Here is an 11,018-nt window from a genome sequence, read left to right on the forward strand (position 1 = left end):
TGCCCTCCCCGCTCTCCCGAAGCTATTCGGGCAGTGTCCGGAGCGCATCGGAGGGGGCTAGAATACCACGTCCTCCTCTTCACCCGCGATATCGCCCGGCCTGACGCACGCGTGCTGACGGGGGAGGGGAGAGGGGAAAGCCGCTTCCGCACGCCGCTCGAGGTCCGGGCACCCGGGAGGAGATGCCGGGCCAGGGTCTGGTGTCCGACTGGACAGAATGCAGCTCTTCTGCAGAGCCTCCCGCAGTGGCCAGAACCGAGGGTGGCGGCGGCGGGTGAGGCTGAGGGGCCCTGACGGGTTAGGGAGGACGGCGACCGACCCTGGGTCGTGATCCCTAGTGGAGGAGGGGGTGGGAGTTGACTGCTCCAATAGACTGGTCCCCAGTGCCCTGAAGCGAGAGGAGGGAGAACCTTTGTTGTGGCCGGGGTGGAACAAATGGAAGCCGACTCACAGTTTAGGGGAAGGGCTTGTGAGATAAGGTTGAGTGTTGGTGCAATGACTAAACGCGGTGATTGCGACAATTGCCTGGGTGCCTTTTTCTGCCCCGAGGGGGCGCTGCGAAACCTGCTGGAAAATATGCCGTCTGGTCACAGGATCTCTACAAAAAGAGGGGGTGGGGGATAGAGCAGAAAGGGAGGTTCAACGGAGGACTTCCAAGTCAATAAATCAGTGCCGTATGTGCGACATTAGCCACCTTCGTGTCCAAGGGATTCATAATGCCAATGAGATAATTAGGGATATTAGAGGCACCTTGATCTTGATATTTTCTTCCCACATAAGTTTTTCTTCATAAATCCATTTTATTTTAAGCAGGGTGGGGTTTTTTTGTTTGTTTTTTGTTTTTTCATTTTTTTGTTTTGTTTTGTTTTTACTATTATTTACTGGATGCTGAAGACAATTAGTCTTCGGTACCTCGTCATCCCTTCCATCAGTTATTACCTAAAAGTGAGAGCTGCCGGGTGTTCCTCTCCAATTCAGCACACAGTCATGGCTCCTGCCATATAAAACAAAATGACCATAATGTACTGAAGACTTTTAAAGATGTGGTCTTGTCTTTCTTTTCCGTTCATTACAGTGCTTGACAAAGTGTGGGATCCTAAATGTATCAAGAGATAAATGAACACTTGGTCACTGAATAAACTGAAGGAAGAGACAAGGAAGGGAGTTTTGTCTTAATTTGAAAAAAGAAAAAAGAACTTGTACAAAAATAGAAATATTCCAGACCAATTTATCAGTTCCAGTACACCTTAATTACATACAGTAAAGAACAAGATAGTCTCCTCCATAGCCAAGTTACTTGATTAAAAATAAAGAGAGCAAGAAAATGCCACGGATAACACAGAAGCCCAAACTACTTTATTGAGCTCAAAGTAGGAATTAGATTAAAAAGGCTATAAAAGTAAGACCAAATCTGGCTTAAAGCAAATCCTTTCTAGTAAAAACCTCAGATAACTCACTTTGAAAAAGCCTGGAGCCATTAGGATATAACCAGGATTAGAGGAGAAAATTTACAAGATGTTCCGTCTGATGGAAACATGAAAAGTAAAAAGCATACTCGATACTGCCCTTTTTTCATTTAAAATACTTTTTAGAAATACGTTTATTTATTTATTTTTGAGGCAAAGTGTGCCTGTGCGCGAGTAGGGGAGGGGCAGACATGGAGACTGGAGACAGAAGATTCCAAGCGGGCTGGGAGCTCAAACCCACCAACTAGGAGACCATCACCTGAGCCTAAATTAAGAATGAGTTTCTCAGGGCGCCTGGGTGGCTCAGTCGATCGAGCGTCAGACTTCGGCTCAGGTCATGATCTCACGGTCTGTGAGTTCGAGCCCCGCGTCGGGCTCTGTGCTGACGGCTCAGAGCCTGGAGCCTGTTTCCGATTCTGTGTCTCCCTCTCTCTCTGACCCTCCCCCGTTCATGCTCTGTCTCTCTCTGTCTCAAAAATAAATAAACATTAAAAAAAAAAAAAGAATGAGTTTCTCAACAGACTCAGCCACCCAGGCGTCCCTAAAATATGTGCTTTCTTTAATGTTTATAAAGCTGTCAATTATTGCATATTATTTAAATCTTTTTTTCCCCAACAGATCACCTGGACTTTCTTATTATCAGAATTCCAAAGGTATTGGTGAGTAGAGCATATACAACAGATAATATCTATAAATAACATGGTTTAGAGATGGTAATTTTGCTATTAACTACAAACACAATGGAGTTTTAAAAATAGACTTTATTGGCATCCTGAACTTAAAATTTTGGGGGGTGCCTGGGTGGCTCCGTTGGTTGGGCATCCGACTTCGGCTTAGGTCATGATCTCACGGTTCGTGGGTTCGAGCCCCCCGTTGGGCTCTGTGCTGACAACTCAGAGCCTGAAGCCTGCTTCGGAGTCTGTGTCTCCCTCTCCCTCTGCCCCTCATGCTCTGTATATCTCTCCTTCAGATATAAATAAACATTAAAAAGAACAATCCAGGTTTTTTCTCTTGTTAAGATATCTAATATCAAGTATTTATTTTTTTAAAAATTGTTTTTAAGGGTTTTTAAAAATTGTTTATTTTGACAGAAGGAGTGCGCATGCACATGGGGGAGGGGCAGAGAGAGGGGTACAGAGGATCTGAAGCGGGTTTTGTGCTTACAGCAGAGAGCCTGATGCAGGGCTCAAACTCAAGAACCTTGAGGTCAATGACTGGAGCTGAAGTGGATGCTTAGGATGCTTAACCGACTGAGCCACCCAGGCGCCCCCCACATCAAGCATTTTAAAAAGAGTACTTCAAAATAGCAATGAATCTGAAAAGAATTGTGTTTAAATTTTTTTTTTTTTTTTTAACGTTTATTTATTTTTGGGACAGAGACATACAGAGCATGAACGGGGGAGGGGCAGAGAGAGAGGGAGGCACAGAATCGGAAGCAGGCTCCAGGCTCTGAGCCATCAGCCCAGAGCCCGACGCGGGGCTCGAACTCACGGACCGTGAGATCGTGACCTGAGCTGAAGTCGGACGCTTAACCGACTGAGCCACCCAGGCGCCCCAGAAAAGAATTGTGTTTATAACTGATGTTTGAAATGTCCCAGGTATGGCCTTGGGTTTATACACAAATTGAAGGGAAAAGTTCTGACTAGAATAACTTCAAAGGATGTAAAATATTTCTCATTGCTGCTATTTTCCCTCACTTGAAATAAAGGATAAAACTGCTGGACTTAAGAGAGTAACACAGAACCCCAAAGGCCTCTCACTAATTTCTGGTTGCGGTGAGGGGAGCAATTTCAATTCTATGATGTATAAACTTAGATTCACTTTATTTTTCCTTGGAAATTTTATAGCCCTTACAGTTACCTCAGAAAAACACAGACATATATCAATGTGTATATACATAAAAATGCATATGTACGTATAAATAAAGTGGTTGCTTTAAAATGAAATTGCTGGATCATATGGCAATTTTATATTTAATTTTTTGAGGAACCACCACACTGTTTCCACAGCCGCTGCACCATTTTACATTCTCACCAGCAATGCACAGGGTTCCAATTTCTCCACATGCTAGCTAACACTTGTTTTCATTAAAAAAATTTTTTTTAATGTTTATTTTTAAGAGAGAAAGAGGGACAGAGCTCAAGCAGACAAGGGCAGAGAGGGAGGCACAGAATCGGAATCAGGCCCCAGGCTCCGAGCTGTCAGCTCAGAGCCCAACTTGGGCTCAAACTCACGAACTGTGAGATCATGACCAGAACCGCTTAACTGACTCACCCAGGCGCTCCTGTTTTCATTTTTTCAAGTTTGTTTTTATTTATTTTGAGAGAAAGAGACAGAGAGCAAGCAGAGGAGGGGTAGAGAGAAAGGGAGACAGAATCCCAGGTTGGCTCTGTGCTGTTAGCAGAGAGCCCGATGCAGGGCTCAAACTCACGAACCATGAGCTGAAGTCAAGAGTTAGACACTTAATCAACTGAGCCACCCAGACACCTTCATATTTTTTTTTTTTTTTGGTGATAATTACCCTTATGGATATGAAATGATACTTCATTGTTACTTTGTGTTTCCCTAATAGTGAGCATCTTTTCTTGTGCTTATTGGCCTTTTGTGTGTCTTATTTGGAGACATCCAGTCTATTCAAGTCCTATGCTCATTTTTCAATTGGGTGTTTGTCACTGAGTTTAACTGTTATCTTTAAATGTTTAATTTTCTGTGAAGAAATGCTACCAAGCTTTTGACAAGTTAAATGTTAGTCCAGGCTATAATACGCATCTCAGAAATAATGAATAGCAGGGACACAAAAGATATAGTCTTAATTAGCCCACATTTATCACTCGAAAAAGGATTTAAAAAAAAATAAGCTTTTATTACTATAGATTCCAAATTATATTTTAAGGGTCATAATGACATAATTTCCAGATAATTGTTTCTTTGTTGGCAAACTAGTTAGTCCTTTAGTATGCAAAGATAACACTTATCTGCATTAACTCTCCAATTTGTCAAAATCTTTTTCTTTTTAAAAATTTTTTAGATGTTTATTTATTTTTGAGAGAGGGAGACAGAGTGCAAGCAGGGGAGGGGCACAGTGAGAGGGAGACGCAGAATCCAAAGCCAGCTCTGGGCTCCAGGCTCTTGGCTATCAGCACAGAGCCCGACACCGGGCTTGAATCCATGAACTCTGAGATCATGACCTGAGCTGAAGTCAGATGCTTGACCAATTGAGTCACCCAGGCATCCCTGTCAAAATCTTGAAGAAATAAATAACTAAAATTTAATATGTAAAATTGTAATGGACTTTGTTGTCAATACTGAAACAAAAGTGTGCTTATTTAATTCAACTTACTGAATATAAACTTTTAACTTAAAAATCTGTTCTGCCAGCTTTATTTGTAATAGCCTAAAACTGGAAACAACCCAAATGTCACCAACAGGTGGATAGATATATATCAAGAATAAAAAGGAATGAACTGTTGTTACACATCACACAGATGGATTTCAGTATAATTATGCTGAGTGAAAGAAGCCAGACACAAACAGAATATATGCTGTATGTTTACATTTATATCAAACTCAAGAAAATGCAAACTACTCTATAGTGATACTAACTGTAGTGATAGAAAGCACATTACTGGTTGCCTGGAGCGGGAGAGTGTGTGGGGACTTAACGAGTGTTTCAAAGAGTTATTTCCTGGTTAAATTTCACCAGATACTGTTTTCCCCCAAACTGTTAATGAAGTTTTTACCCTAGATTAAGTTACTGATCTCAATATGTCTGAAACTGAAAACTAGTTTCATTCTCCTAGATATGTCTCAAATTGCATTTTGTATTAAAAGACTATTAGTCTACCCACATCGGTACTAAAAACATGAAATAACAGAAATTATGTAAAAATAAGTTTTAGTAAATTTCTGCAAAGCCCTTTGTGTTTTAACACTGCCTCATTAAAGGTATAAAATTTGTGTTATTCTATCTTCTATCTTGAGTTTAATACTAACATACTAAAATCAAATGAATGATAAAATATTGTAAATCTTTAAAGTGCAAGTCTTGCATGCATATTCTTGTCTAGTATAGTTTGACATACAATAAACTAAACAACATAGTTTGCATCTCACCTGAATTCAAAATAATGTAGTCTATATATAATTATATATATATATATATAGAGAGAGAGAGAGAGAGAGAGAGAGAGAGAGAAAATATTTGTAAATATCTTAGACTTTTGTATGCTCTAAAACCAAATGGCATATCATACAGCCTCTTGAACTTTAACAGAGTGACTCGTATTCCTACTGCAGGGTAGTCAGGGACATGTGTAAATATATAGATATTAATAATTAATTTATTGAGTACATCTTTGCTCATGAAATTCACCTAATAATGTCCTGCCCACAGACAGAATCAAAGATGGACCCAACACACACATAGCCAAGCTGCAAGAGTTATGGAAAACTCCTCAAATTCAAGCAATTAACATCCCTAAATCAATGACAGATGCGTCTTTTCTAAAGGTATGCTAACTAAATACCAATGCTTTATTTAAATGCCAAATTCTTTGTATTCAGAGCTGAACTTTTTATTGGAGATCTGCTGCTTAGAGGGTAAGGCACTTGAGAAGACAAGGTACACCCAGCATATTGTCTAGGACTCCATAAATATCTGTGGAGTAAACTCAGGAATGTATGCAAGGATTTTATCATTATAGATTTCTCATCATAAGAGTTCATTTAGGGCTTCATGATACTTGACATCTAATGTACCTTCACTCAGAAAGCTTAATGGCCCTGAGGAAAGTTACATTCCAGAGATGGAAACCCAAACTCCTAGATTTCACTGAAGGACTGAAAAATTAGAGGCAAGCTAATAAAGAAAATGGCTATAAGCATTTTATAACTGTTGAACCTATATTACCTATTAAAGGTCATATCTGCCAGATGTGTCCCTGTTAGAGGAAAGCAAATTAAGGTTACAAAAGATCTGTGCAAATTGGTCAGATTTTTTTGACCAGCATTTTGAGTTTTCACTGAATTAATTACCTATTCAGTTCAGTAAATCCCATGTGTGTATACACACATACAGACACAGTGTAGCCTTGCATTTTAAGTGAGTGTTACCTTCTAAAATCAGCAAGTGAAAATCTTAAGTCAAAATTACTTTCATCAAAGACCGATAGACTATTCCCCAGTTTGTTCAACGCAGTTATTCTTCTGGTGCTAGAAAAGACTATTTCTTTAGTTAAGACTAAGTAGAGTAGCTGAGTAGTTGAGACCACATGATACCTCAAAAATATTTGGAAGGTAAGATGCCCACATTCACTGAGAGGCACACAGGAACTAAGTCTCACTGACAGAACAGCGAATCTCTACTCTCCTTTTTTTTTCCTTTTTTCAACGTTTATTTATTTTTGGGACAGAGAGAGACAGAGCATGAACAGGGGAGGGGCAGAGAAAGAGGGAGACACAGAATCGGAAACAGGCTCCAGGCTCTGAGCCATCAGCCCAGAGCCCGACGCGGGGCTCGAACTCACGGACCACGAGATCGTGACCTGGCTGAAGTCGGACGCTTAACCGACTGCGCCACCCAGGCGCCCCTTTTTTTTCCTTTTTAAACGTTTATTCATGTTTTGATAGAGACAGAGCATGAGTGGGGGAGGGGCAGAGAGGGAGGGAGACACAGAATCAAGAGGGAAGCTCCAGGCTCTGAACTGACAGCGGGGCTTGAGCTCACAGACTGTGAGATCAACCTGAGCCGAAGTCGGACACTTAACCGACTGAGCCACCCAGGTGCCCCAACTCTCCTTATTCTTCTAGATCACTGGTTCTCAAACTTCACTGGGCATTTGAATCACTTGAGTGCAAACAGGAGGAGGCAGGGTCACTTGTACTGTTTAAATGGCCATTTCTTTCTTTCTCTTTTTGGACAAATTAGGATAGTTGAATTGGAATAAATAAAAATACAGATGGTTCAGCTGTCCTGAACATTCAGCCTTTCAGATAAAGAATCTTGGCAATCTCTGTTCTACAATGCCTATAAACCTTGTTTGTATTTTAGCAGCCAGACCTCACCTTAGGCCAGAAGCGTTATCTGTGCAGCATTGCTAAGATCTATAATGCAAACTACCTGCGGATATTAATGAAGAAGCAGTATATGCATGTGATCCAGCGCAACTCACAAAAGCCAGGCAGGTGCACCTCATTCGTTTCTCACTAGTTCTGGCAAGAAACAAGAGGGCCTTCTAACAGAGCTGGTCTGTATGACAGGTATCTTCACTCATCACAGAAGCCGCCTCAGTTCTCGTTACTCACAAAAGCAGCATTACCCCTGCACCACATGGCGACACCAGTTGGAGAGAGTGGACTTGGGGCCTTCTAACATCGCAGCTGCACCTGCACCTGAAATGATCCTGCAACATTCACTCTGGCGACCAGTGAGAAACAAAGAAGGGTCTGTTTCTTATTGTTTAAAAGGAAAATATATCCCAATTTTATCTGAAGGGTAGCTAAATGAGATGAAAGCTTGTTTCCTAATATGTTCATTTTGCTACATTCAGAGTAGGTTAGACAAAAAACACAAAAGGATGTTATCTTATGGTCTCTTTACTGATCTGACTGGAATATGCCACTCCTTTTAGAACATCTTTTGTGGAATTGTAAAAATTTCTTGATCAGCTAGAAATATGGAAGACTGCCCTTTTTAGTAATTCCCACTCAAATTTAAAATAATACAAACACTTCCAAAAGGAGCATATGGTTGCTTCTGCACAGGGGACTACTATAAACAAAAAAGTAAAGAAAAAAGAAAATAAGCCTGATTATTCAACCTGTACTACAATAGTGAGCTTTGCATTTCAGGGTTAATAAGTCACAGGAGAATTCAGAGATTGAAAGAGTCTTTTTGGTGATACTCGCAGCTTAATAAAAAGAATTTGTATGGTCTTCTCCATGCATTAGACAGTTGTTCATTTCACTGGCTCCAATTAAGATACTTCTCTTTCTTACAGTTTAAAAACTGGATATGCATCCAAAACAAGATGTAAGTCACTGAAGATTTTTAGAAAACCAGGCAGACTGTTCATGCAATCAGGTAAATGTGGATTTTTTTTAATGTTTATTTTTGAGAGAGAAAGAGAGCATGAGTGGAGGAGGAGCAGAGAGAGGGAGACAGAACTCGGAGCAGGCTCCAGGCTCTGAGCTGTCAGCACAGAGCCTGACACAGGGCTCAAACTCACAGACCGCGAGATCATGACCTGAGCCAAAGTCGGACGCTTAATTGACTGAGCCACCCAGGTGCCCCCCCCCTTTTTTAAACGCGGAATTTTAAAATAGCATTTTTAAAGATCTTATGTTAAAAAATACATTTTTTAAATGTTTATTTTTGAGAGGGAGAGTGTGAGCAGGGGAGGGGCAGAGACAGACAGGGACAGAGGATCTGAAGCAGACTGCACCAACAGCAGAGAGCCAGATGCAGGACTTTAACTCATGAACCAGAGATCATGACCTGAGCCAAAATCAGATGCTCAACAGACTTAGCCACCCAGGTGCCCCGTGCTTAAAAAATATTAACCCAATATAGTTTCATTTCTATTACAGAAGACATTAAAAATATAGAATATTATTTGCTTTTAATTCTCCAAATAAAATAAATATGAAATATAGTTTCTGCATTTATCTAAATGGACATGCTGCTGAGGGGAGTAAAATTCAAGGCACTTCTAATTCTAAACAAAGGTATTCATAATATCACGGTCGGAGACTTAACAGAGAATGAATTTCTGAGAACTCACAGCCACAAACATGAGTTTTTTAAGCCGTAGCATTTTTATGAGATAGTGTCATTTTTGGATGGACAACATATTTTATATAGCATCATAGTTTACAAAGGGCTGTATCACCTATATCATTTTGTTTAATATTCAACAACCCAGTGGAAGCAAGCCAACCAAGTGATACTATCACAATTTTATGGGGCAACTCAGAAAAATCTAGACTTGGTAAGAATCAGCATAAAGGATCCTTCTATCACAAGTACAGAATACCACAAAATGAAAAAGGCAAAAGACAGAATGCTCAGAAGTATTCCTCAGAATTGATAACGTGGCGAGGACTAAGTGGAAGTTAAACAATTTCCTAGTTGCTACACAATGAGTAGAGAAGTGAGTAGGAAGGAAGTGGGGAAGTTAGGCCTTCTGAACGCCTGGCTCCTTGCTGTATGACAGTGCTGCTCAGCTCTGCTTAAATACCATAGTATACCTGTCCAAGAAATGAGGGAAATGGCAGGGGAAAAAGTAAGTCTGGGTCCAGAAAGAATAGCTGGATGAACTGCAGTGCAGATAGGGGGAAAGTGTCTGTGGTCACCAATGGAAGGGAGATGGGCAAGGACTTCAGGCTTACTGAGATGAGACTGCTGAAGCCGTAACTTTCGCATAACCAAGAGATTTTGAAAGCAAAGAGAAAACAAGACTCAGTAACAGAGAATTTGCTATAAGTTGGCCTGAATACAGTACTTACTACGACTCTTACTTTACAAAGTTAAGACATTTGGGGGAAGGGAGAAGTGATTAAGTTTTGAAAATTGCAGGCCATTTATTTCTGCGAAAGGTTATTACTAAGGTAGGCCATTTTGAAGGTCGTTCTTATGTACAGATCTCAATATTCAGGATGAAATACAACTTTATTTCCAAAACAGATATTATAAACTTATTTTCCTTTCAGTTTCTACAAATGATTCTGAATCATACATGAATGAAGAAAAAAAGGAAGAAGATTTACTAAATAAGTATATGCAATCAATGTCAATTGAAGAACAAGAACATGTGATGTTAACTTGACAATCTTGTCTTGTGAGTCAATGAGGTGCCAAAGGTGGGGGGTTGGGGTTGTGAATTGTGTCCTCTCTCTACATTTAGGATAGTATTGTTATTCACCAGTAAGTCATTAAGTAATTTTAGTTTGTTCAGAAACTTTTACAACAGTGTAATTGGTTTGGTGTAGTTCCATGTGCTAATTGATACTTGTGTAATAAAATTTATGTGTAATATTTGCTTGTATTTCTAGCTAGATACAATTAAAAATTTTCTTGTGGCTTAAAATTGAATTATTTTTCTTTAACCCTGAGAGGTAAATTGTATAATTATTTTTCTGCTTACAGTAAGTCCTAAAACAGCAACATTGGAATTCCCTACAAATTATTTTCTTGACTGGGCTAAGGAAAGCCCTGAAATATCCTCATACAGAACAGCACTTGATAGACATAGCACCCTGATTTGTAAAGAAGGTGCTTAATAAATATTTGCTGCTTGAAAACAACATAAAAATATCAATTTGCCCTATTTTATGAAAATTGCCACACAAACACTTGGCCTCTCAAGCTAGAGTTGGGAGTAACTGTACTAATCAGAGGATTCTTTACATTATGTATTCACTCTTGTGTGCTTCCGGAATTTCTAAACATTACTGTTTAAAAAAATACGTATACACACATACACATAAACACACAGTTAAAACTTGAAAAATAGGAATAGGGCAATTTAAAGCAACAGTTTGAGGAATTATTGC

At 39.8% G+C, this 11,018-nt stretch overlaps 1 protein-coding gene across 3 annotated transcripts; it reads left to right on the forward strand.

The window, feature by feature from the left end:
* The first annotated feature begins 166 nt into the window (after nt 1–166).
* FAM216A (family with sequence similarity 216 member A) lies at nt 167–10,552 on the forward strand. Of its 3 annotated transcripts, none has more exons than XM_043557563.1 (7): nt 167–274; nt 2,085–2,125; nt 5,860–5,975; nt 7,516–7,645; nt 7,725–7,908; nt 8,465–8,547; nt 10,176–10,552. In XM_043557563.1, the coding sequence occupies exons 1-7, from the start codon at nt 183–185 to the stop codon at nt 10,289–10,291; spliced, it is 762 nt and encodes a 253-aa protein (XP_043413498.1). In that variant the 5' UTR covers nt 167–182; the 3' UTR covers nt 10,292–10,552. The 3 variants fall into 3 exon arrangements, with proteins under 3 accessions (XP_043413498.1, XP_043413499.1, XP_043413500.1); XM_043557564.1 differs by having other exon boundaries at nt 7,519–7,645; XM_043557565.1 differs by having other exon boundaries at nt 2,085–2,119.
* The last annotated feature ends 466 nt before the right edge of the window (nt 10,553–11,018 follow it).

This window comes from Prionailurus bengalensis, chromosome D3, assembly GCF_016509475.1.
Source record: "Prionailurus bengalensis isolate Pbe53 chromosome D3, Fcat_Pben_1.1_paternal_pri, whole genome shotgun sequence".
Lineage (NCBI taxonomy): Eukaryota > Metazoa > Chordata > Mammalia > Carnivora > Felidae > Prionailurus > Prionailurus bengalensis.